This window comes from Cyanidioschyzon merolae, chromosome 6 (assembly GCF_000091205.1).
Source record: "Cyanidioschyzon merolae strain 10D DNA, chromosome 6, complete genome".
NCBI classification, from domain to species: Eukaryota; Rhodophyta; class Bangiophyceae; order Cyanidiales; family Cyanidiaceae; genus Cyanidioschyzon; species Cyanidioschyzon merolae.
In genome coordinates this window covers 513,438-535,505 of record NC_010132.1, presented here as the reverse complement: position 1 = coordinate 535,505, position 22,068 = coordinate 513,438, and the positions used below count along the sequence as shown (strand labels likewise).

The 22,068-nt window shown below is 51.9% G+C and overlaps 3 protein-coding genes and 1 non-coding gene across 4 annotated transcripts, besides 5 other annotated features; 3 read left to right on the top strand and 1 right to left on the bottom strand.

Annotated features, from left to right (window-relative positions):
• Positions 1-696: 696 nt before the first annotated feature.
• Positions 697-1,964: a sequence feature (pseudo-gene of hedgehog protein).
• A 602-nt stretch (positions 1,965-2,566) lies between these two features.
• Positions 2,567-3,556: a sequence feature (pseudo-gene of trefoil factor).
• An 804-nt stretch (positions 3,557-4,360) lies between these two features.
• CYME_CMF188T lies at positions 4,361-5,581 on the bottom strand. Its single transcript, XR_002461268.1, has one exon. It is a non-coding gene; the product is annotated as a hypothetical transcript (transcript).
• Positions 5,582-5,826: 245 nt separating this feature from the next.
• On the top strand, positions 5,827-7,038 carry CYME_CMF187C (similar to ubiquitin-conjugating enzyme E2 variant; the record flags this gene model as incomplete). Its single annotated transcript, XM_005535765.1, has 1 exon — positions 5,827-7,038. The coding sequence occupies one exon, from the start codon at positions 5,827-5,829 to the stop codon at positions 7,036-7,038; it is 1,212 nt and encodes a 403-aa protein (XP_005535822.1).
• A 2,614-nt stretch (positions 7,039-9,652) lies between these two features.
• Positions 9,653-12,036: a sequence feature (repetitive element).
• Positions 12,037-12,126: 90 nt separating this feature from the next.
• On the top strand, positions 12,127-13,248 carry CYME_CMF185C (1-acylglycerol-3-phosphate O-acyltransferase; the record flags this gene model as incomplete). Its single annotated transcript, XM_005535764.1, has 1 exon — positions 12,127-13,248. The coding sequence occupies one exon, from the start codon at positions 12,127-12,129 to the stop codon at positions 13,246-13,248; it is 1,122 nt and encodes a 373-aa protein (XP_005535821.1).
• Positions 13,249-14,112: 864 nt separating this feature from the next.
• Positions 14,113-16,287: a sequence feature (repetitive element).
• Positions 14,509-17,728: a sequence feature (repetitive element).
• A 221-nt stretch (positions 17,729-17,949) lies between these two features.
• Positions 17,950-20,925, top strand: CYME_CMF182C (aminopeptidase N; the record flags this gene model as incomplete). Its single annotated transcript, XM_005535763.1, has 1 exon — positions 17,950-20,925. The coding sequence occupies one exon, from the start codon at positions 17,950-17,952 to the stop codon at positions 20,923-20,925; it is 2,976 nt and encodes a 991-aa protein (XP_005535820.1).
• Between the last annotated feature and the right edge of the window lie 1,143 nt (positions 20,926-22,068).

The window sequence follows — 22,068 nt, the reverse complement described above, 5'->3', positions numbered from 1 at the left end:
TCATAACTGACGAGATTCCAGTAGGTATCTTTCATATGTTTACGCTTTTCATCGCGAATCTTTCTGTTGTCGTTCCTGTGCCTGAGTGGAAAGCTCGAGCCTCTATAAAACACTTTTGGCTTTTTCCGTCCAGCGCAAATCTGGTTAACGTATCATACATTATATCATTTTCTCCCGCGACGTGATATAATTTATCCCATTTGGAGAACTGGTAGCTTCCCTTCGATCGAACATCGAATTCGCGCTCATCCGTACATGAGCATATCCACATATCAAACCGGTAAATTCTCACTTGGAGCATATTTCGACGGATGACTTTGGCACCTGACAGCACCCATGGAATCCCAACGATCCATGCACCTGTAGAGTTGATCGCGCCTTTTTCAATCGGACTACCTCGGATGCTGTAGCCATGGATGGTTCTTCTCACCAGTTTTTTCTTCTCGACAAATATTTCTGACTGGACTCCTCTTTTGCGGAAATCCTCTGCCTGGAATGAATTTCACCTTCCTTATTAGTGCTAGAATTCCGTTCTTGGTCCGCTTGTCAAAACAGCCTCTCCCTGGATCTTTTTCGGTTCGGAGAATCCTACTACGAATAATACTCGTAAAAAAAGTCGCAAAGTGTCTGCGAGGCATCTCAGAATTGGTCTCCAGTATCAGCTCTACCCCTTCTTTGCTTCGCAGCGCATTCTTAGCAGGCAACAGCTATAGCATTCACGCGACTATCTTTCAGAATACGCGCTGCACTTGTCCATACGCGGTACAGTCCTTCTGCATATGGCATGATACCTTCTGTGCTGTCAGAGCCGAGCGCTGATCCCCATATCTTGCGCAAAAGTTCAACCCGCGCAGGCCACAATGCAGCATGTGCCACAGTGTGTGATGCATAGGTCCCGTAGCAGCTAACAAGGATTCCGTCGACCACAACGCGCCCTGAGCGCGTCAGCCGCGCATAGAGGCCATCACTCGTAACGAGAGTGTCAATTGCCACCACGGGGTCTGGCAGGTGTGCAGCAATGTCGAATAAAGCGTCGCCTATGCGGATATCTTCTGCGAAAACCGCTTCACCTACAGACGTCTCCAGTTCGAGGATCTTCTGTATGTGCTGCTCTTTCTAATGTGAAAGACTCGACACAGCTGTCATTTTGCGACCCGGGACTCTCGGGTTCTCGTTCATCCGGTACACCAGATGCTGCCTCGTCAAGCGCAGCTCCTTCCCCGAACGCGTCTTGATCAATAGGTTTTCTGCTGTGGCGCGAAAATCTTTGTGCAACCACCCCAGAACTGTGTCCTCGAAGAGTCGCCCACGTGAATCGACGCAAATCACGGCCATACCTGGACGCAATTCGCTTATCCGCCGCGTATTGCCAAGACCTCAATAAGCACTGAGGCATCCTCTGGGAAGCAGACCCCAGTTCCGCCACCCACAGGGACCTGTGTAACATTTGCTGTCGGTGAGGGCGACACTGAGACGGAAGGCGTATGCGTTGCTGAAGGTGTTGGTGTCGGTGTTGGTGTCGGTGTTGGTGTCGGTGTTGGTGTCGGTGTGGGTGTTGGCACAACTGTCGGCGTCGAGACCGCAACGAGACTCGCTCCCCTTGGCAGGATTCTTGGAACGCTACTTGTAAAATTGGTAGAGATCTCCGTCACATTGGATACGAGTGCAGTAGGTGCCAGGATAGAGACATTGTAGCTTGCATTCACTGCTGATGTCGCGCTGAATACACGTCGAAAGTCGAGGCTGCTTCTCTCGTACGAATCGGCGAAGCGCGAGGCTATTGACACGAAGATACTATCGTAGTTATCCGACACAGTGACGTTAGCTCCAGTTCCATTCAGCGTTGCCTCTAGATTATCCCGGAGAACGACCGCAACATCAACACACACGGTCTTGTTCATTATACTGACAACCACAGAGAATGCGATACCGGCTATTGCTGGAGTAGGCAGCGGCGTCAGCATTGTCGTCGGCTTTCGTGTCTGTGTTTGTGTCGACGTCTACGTTGGTGTTGGTGTTCGATTTGGTGTCGGTGTCGGTGTCGGCGTCGGTGATGGTCTATGAGTTAGTGTCGGTGTCGGTGTTGGTGTTGACGCGGTCACTGATACGTCGAGCGCGAAGACATCATTAAGAAATCCATTCGTACTTAAATATGATCCGTACCCTCCAAATATTATCGGATCGTTTCCACTGGTATTCCACAGGGCGGACCCATACCGGGCGCCAGGCGCGACATATGGATTAGATTCGTACTGAAATTCATACACGGGATCCCCATTCACCGACGAATTTCCACATATCCATGCCCACTGCCTCTGAGCAACATCGAAAACCCAAAGATCGTTAACCTATCCAACTGCATCAGTAGCTGGTGAATAACCGATACCACCGCAGAGCAGCAGGTTACCCATTGCATCCACGAACCCGTTGCCCAAACCTCTTGCACCGGGATACATGTTCGATTTGAACGAACCGAATCACCCATAAGATCCAGGAGAATCGATACACGCATTGCCCGCCACATAGATCCAGACTGACTGACTCGTGTTGTAGAGCCATAGATCATTCAGGTAACCGGGCCGTGATGAACTGTCCACTTATCCGAATCCCCCGAACATCCAAAGGTTTCCTTCGGTATCCGTCCACGTGACGGGGCCCTTGCGTGCCCAGGAGCGTTCGGCTTGCTCGCAACTCCAGGCTCGTTGTACTTTCCAGGCTGATTCGCTACCTGAGATCCATTCATGATAGCCCATTGACGGCATGCGGGAGAAAAGCAGTACAGGTCAGACAAAGAATCGATTTCTTTCAAGCCACCAAACAGGCACACGGAGTCATCCAAACGCATACAGACGCCGGTTTCGGATCGGGCTCCAGGATTATAGTTAGAGTCCCAAGTCCCTATGGGCCCGTACGCCGCAGAAGGATCAGTGCTGTTACTCCCGGTAACCCATGTCCAGCTCCCGCTCTCACTGTCGTACATCCAGATGCCGTTTCGGGAACCTCGATACCCGTATGCATCGAGTCCAGGCCCGCCATACAGCCAGAGATGATGCACATCAGTCTGCCAGTAAGCGCAGCCGTATCGACCACCGGGTATATTATTAGGGCTTCTTACCTGAAACGCGCCATCGTGCCCCGACTCGTCGGCCTCTGATGAGCCACCGATACAAGTCCATTCAAAAGAGCTGAGTCTAAACATCCAAAAGTCATTCAGATAGCCGAAAGTAGTGTTTCCATACCCGTAACCACCTAACAAATGCACTAAACCGTGGGCTTCAGCCCAAGCCGCTGGTAAATAACGAGTGCTCGGCACGCTGCTGGCAGAGGTCTCGTTCAGAGCCCCGTACTGGCCAGGGTGATTGACACCCTGGTACCCACCGATCCAGGTCCACCGTACGTCATACGTAGGAGCCTGCGCGGCGCATGAAACCTTCAAAGAAGTCGTGAACCACAGATAGGCCATGAAGAAGCGCAGCATAGCAGCGCAGGAAGCAAGCCTATAATTGACGCCTCTGCCACGCTCGCCCCAGCCTTGGCGCGGTCCGCGGATAGTGTTTTACAAATCCAAACTTCTCATTGCCAGTATGCAGTCCACCAGGTGCAGAGCGTCGGAGCCAACCCTTCCAACTCACTTGGAAACTGCCTGATCACAGTTAGGGGTCTTCTAATGGCCACGTAATTGAGGGTTTCACGCAGGGCTCGTTTCCAGGAGTGGAGGTGTCACACAAACATGGAAAATGCGTCCGTGTTGCGATATTAGGGCTCAACCCGCAGCAACTCTACTTGAATCTGTCCAAATGTGCCTTAAGGGAGTATCCTATCTCGGCCGATCTTTGTGCAGGCTCGAAGCCGTCACCCGTGTGGGCAGGGACTAGTGCGGTGCTCGACTCGACGGCTGTGCACTTTTAACGTCCAAGTTCAATCACTTCAACTCAGAACCAGTTTGTGGCTCACAAGCTTCCACCGAATCAAGCAACTTGTAATCGAGGTCGCGCAGGAACCGGTTTCACGGCCTTCTACCGACGCTGTAGTTTTTCTCTTGCTGTACTATTCAGACACCCACAATAGGATATTTTTACGGTAAAAAAATGCTTTAGGTCTCAGCCACTGACGAAAACAGAAGGAATTTATGCTGTGCGCGATACCATTTGCATCCAGGAGCAAGCAAGTCGTGACCTCTGCTGTTTCCTATTGCCACAACGTCCAGATGGCGTTTGATTGTTCAGAGGAACAACGGAGCTTATAGGAAATCGTTCACAGCGGGTGAAAGAAGCAACGACCATTTACATCGTTGTCTCAACTCCCAGGTGATGAGGACGATACCTCGGACCCGTTCGTTCACACGGATTAGACCTTCTCAACTTTTAGCTACGATTTATGTAATGATGAAAACATTGGTGGGCTGCCCTCACTCGCCAGTCCAAGAAGAGTGCGACGAAATCTTAGACTCCACATGGGGGCGTTGGGAACAACTTTCTATACTGCTCGTTGTTCGCAGTACACGTATCGCGGTTCAGGCTGAAAAGGGCACACATACAACCTGCAGCGAGCGCTAATCTATGGCGTTTCGCGGGACGTCCACTTCAGAGTCGAGATCGACTCCATTGCAAGTCCGTATTCGCGGAAGCGACGCTGCTGAATCTCTTTTCATATGAGGTATATGATTATGCGTTTTCTAGCAGCAGCCTTCCCAGATCTGGGACACATGAGCTGCTTGAATTTTGCGCGGCGAAAAATTGCCAGCCACTCATAGCTTTCGTATGCTATACGGAAACTCGTTCTAGATGGATACGACGAATTTTGGACTCACTAGTGCTCGAAATCCCCGTGATGGTATGAACCGAATTTGTCCAACAAGACCGTGTCCATCTTACGGTCATCTAGCTTGCAGGCTGCTCGTATAGCGTGCACGGGCCACAGGGCAGGTTGGAAGCTGTCTTACAACCTTGACCCTTTCAGGTGACAGTTTCGAGCATATATTCAACTAACGGAGGACTATAGCGAATCACCAAAAGTATATTTGAGTGCCATGTTCTGAAAAATAAGCAACTACGCCCATACCCGCAGGAATGCGGGTCTATCTCGGTCAGCAGAGGGGCTCGAGATGACAGACTGCGGGTAAACTGCCGAGAGTATCTGACCATGAGATAGTTCCCCACACAGATTATGGCCCCCTGCGCAATTTCCGGCCACGACAAATACTCTGGCGTGAGTCTCTGAAGCCTGTACGGCACCAAACAGCCTATCTTAGCGCCAGACGCTCACCGTCCTGTCAGACGCCAGTCCTGCACCAGAAAAGCGTTTTGGAACCCAGGAAACCCCAGCGTACCTAGTAACAGTGTCTGCAGAGTGGGATTCCAGTCCCTGAACGGGTTAAAGTAGGTTTTCAAGTCCCACACTGCGTACCCTGACAGTCTGCTACCTCGAAACCTAGTACTACTCCTGACGCAGGTAACAGCAGCCCGGAGCGTTCCAAGAGGGCAGCAGCCCTGGTTTCCCTCTCAAAATTATATTAAGCTTTTGTACAGGTCGTCACATAGCAGCGCGTCAGTCATGTTCAGCAAGAGCTGAACGGTGTCACGAAACAGCAAAAACAAGTGAATACATCAAAGCCGTCGTCTTCGGTGGGGTATCAGTGCGCAAATGTCTAGAATATCCATCACTCCCACATGTGCCGCATCCGACGCACGCGGGGCGGTGCCCGCCACGGCGATGCGCCATTCACCATAGCGATGCTACGATCACGGAAGCGGAATTTTTTCTGGGAAAAGTGAACCGGCTGTGCCTGCCTACGAAGCTTTTTGGATCAATTGAGCTCCGATTTTTATGTCTTGTGGCAACATTCTAAATGATTCGGCACCAGGTACTGGTATGCTTGACAGGGAGGCGCTAGGTATGGAGAAGCGGAGCGTGCAGTGTGAGGCGAGGGTGAACGCTTGCAGCACCTTGGCCTTCCTGTCACCTACGTTCAGCACAATCTTGCGAATGGGACGTGCAATTCAGAGTCGAAGATCGGTTGTTGCTGAGGTAGACCCCGGTCTGTCCCGCTTCCGTCTCGGTCAAGTGGTCGCAATCTCTGCACAGTCTCTCGCAAGTGGTCGGTTGTCTACGGGTCGAAAATTGCACCGCGGGAGAGGCGCTGTCGGGACACTTCACAGCAGTGCTGACACCGACCTGATACCTGAGAGAGAATCGATACCTGCATTGCGAAGAGGCATGGTGCGGAAACCAAAAAAGGAAGCGACGCTAGTTCTAGAGCGCGATCGGCTCGAATCCTCGCCCCAGGAAAAAGTTGTTGTCGCGGCAACAGTTTCTCTTGGTGTCTTTGCGATGCTTCGGATATTCTGGGAGATGCATTGCCTTCTGGCAGCCGAGACACCGCAAGCGGCACATCTTTATCCAGTGGTTCGCGTTGCGCTTGAGGGCGCTACAGCTCTCTTCGCGTACATCATGGCCGACTTCGCCTCCGGCATTTACCATTTCTTCCTCGATAATTATGGGTCCCGAGAAACACCCATTTTTGGGGAACAGATTGCTGCTTTTCAGGGCCACCATCAGTATCCATGGACGATCACGCATCGTGATTTTTGCAATAACGTATTCAAGAGCTGCGTGAATAGTTTATTACCGCTGCTCCTGGTTGCATTTAGTGGCGCATGGGGCACATCTGCTGAATGGACATCAATCTATTTACGGAGTTTCAGCTGCGTTTTCTTTCTCAGTGTTGCTTTTGCGCAGGAATTCCACAAATGGAGCCACATGATTCGGCCACCGAGCTTCGCCATGTTTCTGCAACGATCGGGATGGCTCATCAGCCAACGAGCACATGGTCAACATCATCAAAGCCCCTACCACGAAAAGTACTGCATTATCTCGGGTTGGTGTAATCAGTTGCTCGATGATACAGGCTTTTTTCGAGGCCTGGAAATGTTGATTTGGCATGTTACCGGAGTGGAGCCCTTGACCTGGCGACTAGGAGCCTCCAGAATCCCAAGCCCGACTCGCGAATCTACAAAACAGGAGGCCAGTAGGTCATAGAGAATCGAGCTCTCGCTGCAATCTCGCTTCTTTATTGGCATCAGCATGCTGCGCCGAACCCGTACGTCAAGCGATTCGCAGACCGAGTCTATTCGTCTAGGCCGAGACTCCTACATCGCTCAACCGACACGACTCAAGCCAATGTTCAATTGTGATTCGATATCGTCGCCAGAGGATCTGTGGCCGCAGTTTGTCCAGCTAGTTAGAAACTTGCAAGACTTGCTGTACAGATTGATAACATTTATTTACTATATGGGATCCGAAACACAGAGACTACTGGCAGTGCTCTGCACTCAGAGTTGCCTTTGCTGTATCCAATTCCATATTTTGTTGCGAAAGCTCGCCGAACTTGACCGAGTTCCACCTTTTGGATCATGTCGGCACCGTCTCCAGAGGCAACCTTAGCTGCGTCCGCGCGTCCTGGTGCTGCAGTAGGTGCCATCAGAAATAACACGTGCAGGTTTCGACGGACGAGCGAGTCTGGAGGCCGCCTCGCTGAAAGCATGGTCCAAGGCGAAGATGGTATCGTGATTTTTTGTCTTGTCGTCGTGTTTTGTAAAATTCTTCATTAGCAACGTGCAACCTCTTAGATATGGACCATAGATGCACTAGACAGCGGATGAGCATTGCTCGAATAAGGTTCAGCCACACGCTCTTTTGACGCATAAGTCTACCAAACGCTAAAGACAAATTCACCGACTAAATGCTCCCTGCAATTGGTGATAAAGCTTTTCCAAATGCTCGAAAGAATCGGATGAGCTTATGATAGCTTCGAATATTGCCCGTATGTGACCCGATGATCCGACGTTTCCACAGGAGTCGCACACAACCACCAGGTTACAGCGATGTGCCTTGTGAAGAAACGCGTTCAGTACTAATGGAAACCTTAGCCAAGAAACCGGCAACGGAATACATCTGGAGCATGAAGACGGCCAGGCTGAACAGGCGTAAAAAAACGATTTTCTTCTATAGACTGCCTAGCTGGCCATTCAGCTCCAATTCCCTTGCTAAACTATATTCGAGTACTGAACGATTTGCGCTGTTCTTGCATTGCGCTTTTTTTCGAGCGTTTTCTTAGATGTGGAGCCCCGAGATCCAAACTATTGCAGTACGCGTTCACGGACGAATACCTATACTTGGACTCTAGGTCGTCTTATCGGACTGGCCCCTTCGAAGTTTTTCCTGCCGGAATCCGTGACATCATCGTAATCAAGGTGATATGCAACATCCTCGAGCAAACTTCCATAAAGCCACCGACACTGTAATCCGATTCATTGGTGGAGGCCTTTACCATTCTGCTTCCCTAACTTTTACAACGCCCAGGAGAGCCATGTTCAAATTGTCCGTTTCTCTGTTTCAAGTCATCTCGTCTGTTCAGCGATTCATGGCGAAGCATTAATGAGGAAGCGAAAGCTCGACAATGTGTCTTGGCGAGCTCTTCAACAGCCCATGCCGAAAGAGCTCCCGATATTTCACGTAAAAAACTCGTTTCCTTTCGAAAGTTAAACCCTTCTCTGTTCATCGTCATCGACGAAATATATTCGGCAGCAGAATGATACCTGGCTCACGGGATATGCTCCCAGATGCACCCATCTCATTTTTCCGCCTGGAAAAGTTTCTTGGACTGGAACTAGAGTCGTCGCTGCGATCGCTTCCACTCGAGATTCCGCCACAGCTTTGAGCCTGGGGGCGTGCATGGATCGAGAGCCCTCAAGCGCTTTCACAACCTGGAGCTTCCTTCTGGTACTTGTTTCAGCATGGTCAACATAGCGTTCCGTGAATCCTCTATCGAATAGAACAGCGAGCACTCGGGCGCGCAGCAGACATAGTACTCGCCAAGTAGTCACCCAGCTCAAGCACGTCATCGTAGAGTTCGCCGTCGGACCCGGAAACGGAGGAGAGAACGGACAGGACCCTTTCCTGGCTGTCAAGTTGGTATGTGCCGGACGATGAAGAAAGGGTTCATGATCTGCAGGGCCGCCCTTGGAAGGACAGTTTTCGGGTACATAGGGGAACACTTGACCACAATCAGATGTCATCGCCGCGATGAGCGCACCGCGACTTTACGCGAGGAAGACGCAAATGGCAAGCAAAGCATAGATCGCATCTCCCGTTCGAGCATTAAGTGCGTGAGCAGCAGCCGGAAGCAGTGAAATGGTGGCTTTGACACTGCCATCAACATCCTTCTACTTCTGAAAACGGAGCTAGAGGGACAAGAGAATTCTGCGTTGCTACAGGCGCATATGAGAGAGACAAGGGAAGTAGTCAAACATCATGCCCCTCAAGACTGGTATTGACGAAAGTGAGAAGCGACCCAAAGCCTAGTCTTTTCTCCCGATTTAGAGGGTCGGTCCTCGTTTTTTCAGAAATGAGTGTAGATCTGCCCCCACGTTGGGGGTCTATTAATGAAATGATTCATAATCCGCGTCCTCCTGCTGGCAAACCTGCTCTTTCTACTCATGGACTATCATCTCACTTTAGTTCCAACTTCAGGTGAGCGTCATCGAATGCTTTTTCGCAGTTTTCAGCAGGAGCATCGGAGTGCGTTTATATTGAAAAAATGAATAATCCAAGGAGAAGCTATGGATATGCAAGTCAGAGATCCTGTTCGCCAAGTGTCGCCGGCTGCCAGAGAAAAGCAAAAAGCAGTGTCTAGTCCAGAGGAAAAGGAGAGGACAAGAAAGAAACGGCAGGAGGCCCGAAGTCAGGGGCCGCAAGAAAGACGAATGTACGACGATACGGTGGTGATAGCCTGTCTTTTCGGACATATCACGGATACGTACGAGGAAAAATTGCGAGACGCCATCAGAAATCGTGTCGATTCGTACTCCATGAGTATTAGAAAGGCGTCGTCAGGGCTAATGCATTTGGTGATGAAGATGAACGAAAACGTGACGCACATGGAAACAGTCGCGGTTCCGGACGAGTTTTTCGACAAGACCTTTATTCGTAACCTAATGCTTGGCACAGGGGAAACACGGAGTGAAAATAGCGGATTCACGCCCTCCACGAAGAACATCCCTTTTACAGGTTCGAGGGTACTCGAAGCAGGGGTGACCAGGATATTTATGCATACGGAGCGATGAAGTAGCTCACGGAACTGATGAACCATTTGACGATGAACCTCGAACGTTTCATGACACGTGCCGTCTTTGCGCTGTACCCGGGCATCTCTTGTAATGGAAAATTGGCGATTATCAACGACATCACGAACGATCGCAAGCATGAAGATGAGGTCGAATTCGTGGACAAGAAGGAGTCAAACGAGAGCGCGAATGAAGCTTCTGTATTCCGTGCGGGTATACAAGAGCACCGTGCGGTACTGGGGTTGGCGAATCCAACAAACAGGGTACCAGAGCTGAAAAAAGATAAGGAAAGATACTATCGCCTCATTCTGCGGTATTCCGTGTTTCTGGACCGTGAACTCGAACGCAAGGCAGAGGTGAAGCTGAGTGAGGGAAAAAATGAAGAGTCGGAGAGACGGAAGGCTGTCCTAATGCGAAAGCGTTTCGACGTGGTTCCCATGTGCAATAGCAAGGCATATTTCGTGACTATCGTCCCCAGAATCCTTCACGGCATTATGAAGGAGATCAGTCCGGAGTACATTGTCAGCAGGGAGGACTTCACCGGCGAGAAACCGGGACACGTACTGGAAGAGTGTCTTCGATTTCAAACGGCTCAAAGTCAGCAAACAAAAGGTATTCAATGGGATGATCGAAACCGATGGAGTAGCCTTGTGTGTACATTATCGGGCGGCTGAAGAATGATCGTCCAGTTCCGCCCTCGGCTTCGTTCCTCTCGAAGGGTGAAGAAAAGGATCGGGCGGATACTGAGACGAAGAATGTGGAGGATAACGACCTTGTCGTTGGCACGGCGAAGCATGAAGTTGAGAAAGAGGCGGATCCTGCGACGCAGGAAGTGGAGGATAACGACCTTGTCGTTGACGCGGCGGAGCATGAAGAATACAAAGAGGAGGATCCTGCGACACAGAAAGTGCAGGATAACGACCATGTCGTTGGCACTGACCCTACACACACAAATATCATAAGAATCGCAGCACCGAAGCGTTCGGAAAATGGTACTGATGGTAGTTTACGTCAGAAAGACATGCGCCTTTTGAGGTTCCCGAGAACGAGATACTGTAGAGAATCTGGCATAACGAATGCGAGGAACAAAATAGGTACATGGAATGCAGGAATGAAGGATCACCTGGAAGCTTTGAGCGAGGTGACGAGCCGAGGCGCGGACTGTGGAGTTTTTCGGAAATCCATGGAAGTTCGTGTTGCCCATTCGGATCCGTTGTGGGAGGAGTATACCAAGCCCCGGCGGGCTCGTCTGCGAATGAATCTGTATTGTGGTAAGCAGCGTGTATTCGTGAACTTTTTCAATCAGTTGAGTGCCCTCAAAGAGGACAAGGCTCGAGGGCTCGTAGTAGCCTGCGGAGCAGGGCGATGGAAGACCCAAAAAGTGTGTACACCGGCTCCAACGACAAGAGCGTACGAGGAGTGCGCACACCGGTATGTTACAATACCTGTCGGTAAGTTCCGAACATCGTATACACACCATGAACGGGGGTGTACACTTCAAAGGGTCGATATGGAAAAGTGCCAGCGGAGCCCTGAAGATATAAAAAAGCACGCACCGCGGACGGAAGAGCAAATGCAAAGGAGGGCGAAAGTGCGAGGGCTACTTGCATCAGTAAGTACAATCAATGACAAGAAACGTATGGAGTTTGTGAACAGAGACTTTAACGCCGCTATCAATATAAGGAGATGCGCGGTGATGGAGACGAGACCTTCAGAGTCAACAAGAGGGAATTTTGTTGGACAACCTCTCAAAGTCGAACTACATGAGAAAAAGTTGGAAGCTGTAGTGCGTGGCCGGTCCAGAAAGACGTGGAGCGTCTGTACGTCAAATGGCGTCTTCTTGTCTGGGGCGCGTTCGCCACTACTGTACGCCGTTGGCGTCGTTCGACTTTCGAACGGCGTTGATGGTGCGTGAGGCGGCGCTGCGGCTTATACGAGGCCACTGCTTCACCTAGCACCCGAATCAGTGCCCCTAACCAGCGTCAGGCAGTTTCGTGCGAGGATGTACCTAGCTTTGGGGTCGAAGCTGCAGAGTCACATGAGCCGGAGCAAGCTCTGTGGTTTCGTGCACGCCAGTGGATATCGAGGCGGCTTTTCGAGCGACTCGAACACAACGCAAACTCTGTGGGCGCGCTACATTTGTAGCGTTCCAGTCACTGATGCCAAACCATTTGGGGTAGTCGTAGTTGGTATAGGGCGAGCATTTGTAGCCGCATCAGTTCGACTCCCGGTACAGAGGCGACGTCGCCTGCAGTGCTGCAGGCTCGACACTCGCATGCGCTCCACTGCTACAACGAGCCCCGGCTCAGATGACCCAACCGAAGAGACGCGATCAAAGGAAAAGGAAACCGGTGTGTCTGCGTGGGCGGAGCGTCAGCACCGTACCCGCATAAACCTGGTTGGAGTCTTCTTTCTGCTCGTGACCTTTGCCTGGTCGCTGCCGCTCTTTATCATCATGTTGATCCTATACCCGTTCGTGCTGATCCTTGATCCGTATCGAGCTCGCGTTTACGACTGGATCGCGATGCTCTGGATGCGACTGTCCATGCTGAGCACTGGTATTCATCCGCGTGTCGTGGGTACGGAGAATCTGCTTCCACCTGATGCCACTGTGCTTTATGTGTGCAATCACAATTCGTACCTGGACATCTACACGGTGGCGTTTCTAGGCCGATTTTTCAAGTTTGTGTCCAAAAGAAGCATTTTTGCGATCCCTATTATCGGCTGGGCGATGGGAATGGCTCGACAAATCGGGATTGAGCGGGATAGTCGACGGGATCAGCTGCGGGTCTTTCGCGAAATGGTCTCGCGACTGGAACACGGGGTGTCGCTGTTGCTTTTTCCGGAGGGCACGCGCTCAAAAGACGGGACGCTCCGTGCTTTCAAACAGGGTCCGTTTCGGGTCGCAAAGCAAGCTGGGGTACCGATAGTTCCACTGACGATTACAGGCACGGCGGAAGTGATGCCGCCCTGGGCGCTGGCACCGTTGCGGTGGCCCAAACAGCGAATCACCCTAACCATTCATCCTGCGATCCAAACTGCGGATCATAGTGTGACGGACCTTATTGAGGCTGCGCGAACAGCAATAGCGAGTGCGTTACCTCCGGGACTCTGCGGCCGCTAAGCACGTGCTATGGCTATTTGGCGGCCTCTCGCGGATACGCTCACTAGAATTGTGCATGGATATTCTCATTCTGGCACAGGACTCGAGATGGTCGTTTAGCGGGTGAAACAGATAGGACCTGCGAACCTGCTGGTGATTTCGGGAGAATGCTGTCGAGGATTCTTGTCGCTGCGACCTCGCACTGTGCCGCAGCAGGATTAAGGAAACTCACGTTCCTAATGTGATCGCTGGTGCATTACGGGGAGCGTCGCCCGCTGAGGTGCAGTGCGCACGGGCGAGGCGTCACGCAGCGTTGTCGCTTTGCGAAGTATTCGTTTGGCGGCACACTTGCCTCGATGATGTGCATGCAAACGCAGGGCATCGTAACGGGGGCTCACTACGTGGGCCCCAAATGTATGCACTGAAGGAAGATCCGTCCTATATATGGTTGCCTCAATACGGGAATGCACTCTATCTGCTCTGGCGAATGTTGCTTGTGGATGCATTCTTCGCTTTGAATGCACGAAACCTTTTCGGTACTCATTCGTTGCTTCGTGATTGTTGGGACTAAACTGAATCAAATGGACACCGCGCTGTTTCCTGATCTCCTGCCCTACCTTTGCATATCTGACGTTCAGCACGTTATGCCAATGCGTCCGACTGTCGATGCGACGCTGCACCAGCACTGAAATTGCGATATCCGGTCGTTGCTAGTCGGCGCGACACGATTATATTGACTAGACTTTACAAAGAATCACGTTCGCACGCTGCCACAGCTTTTTGCTGGTTAATCGGTATTGCCTACGCCCATCGATCTCATGAGGCACGAAGAATCAGAGCTCTGGGCGCTGGGTATTGTCAGCCTCTCTATCTAGACTATATATTGTCTCGACTGTTTCCATGTGCGTCACGTCTTCGTACATCTCCCTCGCCCAATGCATCAGTCCGGAAGACGCCTTTACAATACTCTTGGAGTACGAGTCGACATGGTTTCTGATAGCGTCTCGCAACTTTTCCTTGTACGGATCTTTGAGATGTGTAAGAAGACAGGCTTTCACCACCATCCCGTTGTACAGTCGACTTTGTTGCCGCGATCGACATAGGGCCTCCCCCTTTGCTTTTTTTCTCTTCCTTTTCTACTGGACTCGGCAATGTTTTTTGTTTTTTTCTGGCAGCCGGCGATCCTGGGCCTCCAGGATCGTCGACTTGCTTTTTCATAACTATTCTTTTTTTGTTTTTTTGGAAAGAACGCTCTGTGAACGCTTCTGTTACATACTGCGACAAAACACTTGACTAGACTTGTTTGAAGTTCGAAACAAACAGGAACTGAAAGACTGTGCTTGGCTACGGCCTGAACGGAAGTCTGACTTTCACAGCTGAACAACACGCTATTGATCAGGATGGCGTTTCCCTTGAACGGCGGCACGAGCGTCGTGTCTTGTTCTTTTTCTGGCCTGAGAAAACCTATCCGTTGACCGTGGATCACGGATTGCGGGATGGATATCGGCTTTCGGGAAAGCGCCCATCATGGTGCACCCTACTTCCAGGTTCCATTACTTAGACTCCCTTTCCGCTAGACTGGTCGATTTGTGCGTTCGTTCGTGCGCCGAGCCTGCAGTGAGCACCCGCCGCAGCGCTTGTACCGCTGGAGCGGATGCTGTACAGAGACAGAACAGCGTTGGCGTACCATCGAATGCGCTGCGACCAGGGCGACGTGCAGACGCTGCCTGAGCACCCTTAATGCCGGAATAAACCGCTTCGGGGATGAGTTGGTCAGATATCACTAAAGCACCTGCCACTGGGGGGGCCATGACGCAATTACCAAGAAGACTCGTCCGGCTCACGGGGCCTTCCGCCTGGAGCGCAAACATTCTAACATGCGGAAAGCTTCTTCCCCTGTCAACGTTTAGCGTAGAGGGGGAATGAAATCGTTACATCGTTTGTCGTGTATCGTGAGTATCTGTTCTTTGTTCTAAATAATTCTGTCGAGTTGTGCACCTCCATATTTGAAAGGCATGAAATACAACGCGCTTTTCACAGTGGAAGAGAAACGTAGTCCTGACCATTCGTTGACGTGTTGTTCTACCGGAAAAAGTTGTATTTGCGTTGGAGTCGAAGCAAAGTACAATTTTTCAGTTCATTTGTGTTTCAGCCCTCAAACATGTCTAGTCAAGTGCTTTTTCGCAGTATATAACAGAAGGGTTCAAAGAGCGTTCTTTTTCGAAAAACCCCAAAAAAGGAAAGCTATGAAAAAGCAAGTCCACGATCCTGGAGCGCCATTGTCGCCGGCTGCCGGAGAAACAAATACAGTGCCGAGTCCAGAAGAAAAGGAAGAGAAAAAGAAGCAAAGGGGAAGGCCCTATGTCGAAGGCTGCAAGAACGACAACTGTACCACGAGATAGTGGTGAAAACCTCTCTTCTTGGACAAATCAAGGATCCCTACAGGGAAAAGCTGCGAGACGCTATCGAAAACTGCGTCGACTCGTACTCCAAGAGTATTGTCAAGGCTTCGTCAGGACTGATGCATTGGGCGAGGGAGATGTACGAAAACGTGACGCACATGGCAACCGTCGAGATTCCGGGCGAGTTCTTCGACAAGACGTTTATTCGTCACATGATGCTTGGTACAGCGGGGACGTGAAGGAAAAATGATCGGGTGCATGCTCTCCACGAAAAACATCCCTTTTGCAGCTTTGAGTGTAATCGATACAAGGGTGACTCGCATATGTACACATACGGGGCGATAAAGTACATCACGAACCTGAAGAGCCATTTGACTTTGAATCTCGAACGTTTTATGGTACGCGCCGTGTTTGCACTGTACCCGAACATCTCTCGCAAAGAAATATGGGCGATTATCAACGGCATCATGAACGATCGCAACATGAAGATGAGATCGAATTTGTCGACAAGAAGGCGTCACACAGGGGAACGAATATAGCTTCTGTAATCCGTGTGCTTATAGAAGAGCACCATGCAGTCTTGGGGTTGGCGAACCAAACCGACAAGATATCAGAGTTGAAAAAAAGATAAGGAAAGATACTATCGCCTCATTCTGCTGTATTTCGTGTCTCTGGACCGAGGGCTCGAACGCAAGGCAGAGGTGAAGCTGAGTGAGGAAAAAAATGAAGAGTGGGAGAGACGGAAGGCTTTTCTAATGGGGAAGCGCTTCAACGGGGTTCCAATATGCAACATCAAGTCACATTTTGTGACTATCGACTCCGGCGTCCTTTACGGCATCATGAGGGAGATCAGTCCAGAGTTCATCGTAAGGAAGACAGAGTTCACCGGTGATACCCAGGAGACGCACTGGAAGAACAACTTCGATTTCAAACTTCTCAAAGTGAGCAAGCAAAAGTTGTTCACTGGGATCATCGAAACCGATGGAGTAGCCATGTGTGTACTCTATCCGCGGTTGAAGAGAGATCGTCCTGGTCCGTCCTCGGCGAACCATGAAGATGTGAAGGAGGCGGATCGTGCGACACAGAAAGTGCAGGATAACGACTTTGGCGTTGGCGCGGACCCTCGGAATACGTATATCATAAGAATCGCAGCACCGAAGCGTTCGGAAAATGGTACTGATGGTAGTTTACGTCAGAAAGACATGCGTCTTTTGAGGTTCCCGAGAACGAGATACTATCGAGAATCCAGTATAATGAATGCGAGGAAGAAAATAGGTACGTGGAATGCAGGAATGAAGGATCACCTGGAAGCTTTGAGCGAGGTGACGCGCCGAGGCGCGGACTGTGGAGTTTTTCGGAAATCCATGGAAGTTCGTGTTGCCCATTCGGATCCGTTGTGGGAGGAGTATACCAAGCCCCGGCGGGCTCGTCTGCGAATGAATCTGTATTGTGGTAAGCAGCGTGTATTCGTGAACTTTTTCAATCAGTTGAGTGCCCTCAAAGAGGACAAGGCTCGAGGGCTCGTAGTAGCCTGCGGAGCAGGGCGATGGAAGACCCAAAAATGTGTGTAGACCGGCTCCAACGACAAGAGCGTACGAGGAGTGCGCACACCGGTATGTTACAATACCTGTCGGTAAGTTCCGAACATCGTATACACACCATGAACGGGGGTGTACACTTCAAAGGGTCGATATGGAAAAGTGCCAGCGGAGCCCTGAAGATATAAAAAAGCACGCACCGCGGACGGAAGAGCAAATGCAAAGGAGGGCGAAAGTGCGAGGGCTACTTGCATCAGTAAGTACAATCAATGACAAGAAACGTATGGAGTTTGTGAACAGAGACTTTAACGCCGCTATCAATATAAGGAGATGCGCGGTGATGGAGACGAGACCTTCAGAGTCAACAAGAGGGAATTTTGTTGGACAACCTCTCAATGTAGAACCATATGAGACAAGGTTGAAAGCTGTAGTGGGTGCCCGGTCCAGAAAGACTGGGAGGCGTCTGCACATCAGTTGGAGACTTTTTGTCTAGAGCGTGTTCCTCGCTTCTACTGTATACCGACGGCGGCAACGTTTCTCCTTTGAAAGACGTGCGGTGGTCATTCAACACCGGCGCGACTCTCTAACATTTCTCAATTTCCTGCAGTTGCCACGCAGAAAAGTGACTGGGACGGGTTCATCCTAGCAAGGAGCACTTACTAGTTACCGTAGCAGCAGTACAGCGTCTCCTAGATCCGTGCTGCACTCAGCACTGCGTGTTCTCCTGAATTGGAAGTTGTGCTGCTTATAAGACTCCCTGTTGAGGTTTGACAGCACTCTGCATGCTCAGCTTCGTTGCACCGTTAAGGTGCGTTCTTTTGTCGGCTGCTTGTGCTCCCTTGCAGCGAAAGCTACCCCTTGCGAGCTTGCGTACTTTGAACACGAGGAACTCGAGTTGCTCCCTGCGTCTGGCGGAGCGACCTCTAACGGCCACGAAGCGAAACGCCCTCGGGAACGCTTGCCTGGCGCATAGTCTTTGGGGTCGTCGTCGCGTATCACGTACAAGCCGTCGCAACGCTCGTTCCGTAACCATGACTGCTACCGCTGCGAGTCGAGCTCGAACGGTAGTGAGGCTTGCGGACTACCAGCCGCCACCGTTTCTCGTTGAAAGCATCGACCTCGAGATTGACTTGCACGAAACGGAAACCAAGGTGCGGAGCCGGCTTTGCGTGCGTCCTAATCCAACATATGCCACCGAACCGTGCTCCACACTCGAACTGGATGTGGGAGCAACGGTGCGTCTTGTTCCGGACTCGCTGCTGTTGAACGGCAAGCGTTTGGATGCAGAACGTGGTGCCTATCACATGCATGCAGGCAAGCTCGTTATCCGTCAGCTACCCTCGGGCAATGATGGATTCACTCTGGAGTCGTGTGTTCTCCTAAACCCATCGGAGAATACAGCACTGGAGGGCCTCTATCTCTCGAAGGGTACGTTTTGCACACAATGCGAGGCCGAAGGCTTCCGTCGGATAGTTCCGTTCATCGATCGCCCGGACGTACTCGCGCGGTATCGCACCAAGATTATTGCAGATGCCTCCAAGTATCCGGTTTTGTTGTCGAATGGCAATCTGGTTGAGCATGGACCTTGCCCTAGGGATCCGCAGCGGCATTATGCGATTTATGAGGACCCCTGGCCCAAACCCTGTTATCTATTCGCACTTGTTGCCGGTGACCTCGCCCGCGTCTCCGACGAGTTTGTTCGTGCCTCCAACAGACCGGTGAGCTTGCACATCTACGTCCGGCACGGTGATGAGGCCCGCACTGCGCATGCGATGGAGTCCCTGAAAAAGGCCATGCTCTGGGATGAAAAAACCTACGGCAGAGTCTACGATCTCGACGTGTTCAACATCGTAGCTGTGGACGACTTCAACATGGGAGCGATGGAGAACAAGTCTCTGAACATTTTCAACTCGAAATACATTCTTGCGAGCCCACAGACGGCAACGGACTCGGATTACAACGCTATAGAGGCAGTGGTTGGGCACGAATACTTTCACAACTGGTCGGGAAACCGGGTAACTTGTCGAGATTGGTTCCAGCTATCTCTGAAAGAGGGTTTTACCGTTTTTCGGGAACAGGAGTTCAGTGCAGACATGCGGGGCAACCGTGCAGTCAAGCGCATTGCCGACGTTGCCCGACTCCGTAGCACACAGTTTCCTCAGGACGCAGGGCCGACTGCACATCCAGTTCGACCCGACACCTACGAGACCATTAATAACTTCTACTCGGTTACCATTTACGAGAAAGGTGCAGAGGTTATCCGGATGATGAAAACGCTGCTTGGGGAGCAGGGCTTTCGCCGTGGAACCGATCTGTATTTCGCACGGCACGATGGCGAGGCGGTGACGTGCGACGACTTTGTTGCCGCCATGGCGGACGCGAGCCCCAGCGTTCTCTCAGCTGCAGACTGGGAGCAATTCAAGCTGTGGTATGCGCAGGCAGGTACACCTCAGGTTTGGATCAGCGACAGCGCGTATGACGCACAGAGACGAGAGCTAACCATTGTAGCGCGCCAGCGGGTGCCGCCAACCCCCGGCCAACCAGTGAAGAAACCGCATGTGATTCCTATTGCGACGGGTGTGCTCGACGCCTCCGGAAAAGAAGTTGTGCCGACAACGATCCTCTGTTTGAAGGAGGCCGAGCAAAGTTTCACCCTTCAAAATGTTCCTCCAGGGCACGTCGTGAGTTACCTGCGACACTTTTCGGCACCTATCAAGCTTACTAGGGAATCTTGGGCTGACCAGGAGCGCGAGGAACGAGAGCTCGCTTTTCTTATGGCTCACGATACCGACGACTTTCAGCGCTGGGACGCTGCGCAGCAGCTGCTGCTCAACGCCGCGCACCGTCGCGATGGAAGCCTCACCCCGGTGGCGATCACCTCGTTTCAGCGTGCATTCGACGCCCTCATCGATGATCCGCTGATTCTGTCGCAAGTCTTGGCGCCTCTGAGCGAAAGCTACGTCATGGACGAACAGCCAACCCTGCCTGTAGATCCCGAACTCGTCCACAAGGCTTGCCTAAGCATCAAGCGACAGCTTGCCGAGGCACTGCGCTCGCGACTCGAGCACGTGCTGGATACAGCCGAGCAATACGAAGCGGGACGCAGCGGCTTCAGTCTGGATTCCATCGAGCAGGGAAGGCGAGCGCTCGAGGCGGTCGCTTTCTCCCTGTTGGTTACCTTGCCGAACCCCGAGCCCTATCTCGAGCGTGCCCTGGTACGCATGCGAAACGCAGCGACCATGACGACCATGCTTGCGACGTTACAAACGCTGGTTCACGCGGACGCTGCATCCAAGGAGCATCGCGAGCAAGCGCTCTCTGTGTTCTACGATCGTTGGCAAGGCGATTACCTCCTGATGGACAAGTGGCTTCGCATCCAGGCGACAGCCCCGCGCTCCGACGCGCTGATGGTTGTTCAGTCGCTACTCCATCACCCTGCGTATAATGCCGGGAACCCCAATAACATCTATTCAGTCCTTGGAGGCTTCGCACTGGCGAATCCCTATGGTCTCCATGGTGGATCCAATGCATCCAGCGCTTACCGTTTCCTCGCGGATCAGATTCTGGAGATCGATGGACGGAATCCGCAGGTAGCAGCGCGCCTTGCGAATGCGTTCACCAAGTGGCGTCGCTTCTCGGAGGATCGCCAAAGTGCGATGCGTATCGAAATGGAACGCATGCTCGAGAGCCCGAAACTTTCCACAGATGTCGGGGAAGTGATTTTCAAATGTCTGGAAATGGCTCCTGTATCGAGCTGAGTGTTTAGAGAGTGCAGCCCCTATAGCGCACCAGTCTGTAGCTGGACGCAGGTGCAAGTTCGTTCATATAATGGGTGCACGACGCTGGAGGCGCATTCGCGTGCGCAGTTGCTATCGACGCTGGATGCGTACACAGTTGATAGTACGTGGCGTGTTTGTGACGAGGTGGATCGAAGTGAACACTGTCATGTGGCTGCTGCTTGCCTGATGAACACTGCCTGGGGATTGAGTGGACGGTACCGAGCATCTCTGGCGGTTTGTGCTGCGCTGGCGAGCTCGTAGACTGAAGCGCTTGAACGCGGAGGAAAGATTCTGCGCATGCACGAAACGAGTTGCGATACCTCTCAGCGTCTCGCGAGGCGTTCATGGAACACACGGCGAGGCAGGAGCCGTTGGTGATGCAGTGCTTTTAAACCGAGACTTGGTTGCGGTTCACGGACTCGTCGCCCGGAGTACACTGCAGCAGGGAGCACGGGTCGGCTTTTGTTGGCGTTGAGCGCGTCCAGCGGGCCCGGGACGCCAAGCGGGGGGATACAAGAGGGAAGGGGGCGTCGGTGTCGGCGATCCCGGTGCTTTAGGCTGCTTCCGTAAAAATATCCGTTGGACAGGCGTACACCGGGTGACGCATCTGGCGATGCGGCAATCACAAGCTCCAGGTTGCCAGCAGACGGACTCGGCAAGACGGTACGCACGGCAGGCATTGCTCCTCAAAGCAGTGCCCGAGAAGAAGCCGTACGAGCGCCAACACCCCATCCTGCAGATCGATTCGTGTCCAGAGAGTGCGGCATCGACTGGACCGCACTGGTGACCCTGTTGTGAGGTCGATTACGATGAACGAACTCGGTCCTTGTTAGAGCGCCACTGTACCAAAGCAACAATTGAGATACGATGGACTGCATAACTCCCGTCAATACCGCTGGGGCTTCGTCGTCCGTCAGCAATGCAGACCGTGTGTCCGCATCGCGCATCCGAGCGTCTCGCAGAGGTGCTCGGACGAGTTGATACTGCTTCCCCGGGGAGGCGTCCTTGTCCGACCCTTTGTCCGAATGGCATGCATCAAGGCAGGCAGCACTGCGGGGTGCATATGGTGTGACTCATTGCCGTTCATTGATGAAATGGTCGATAAGAAAGCAATTCAGATCG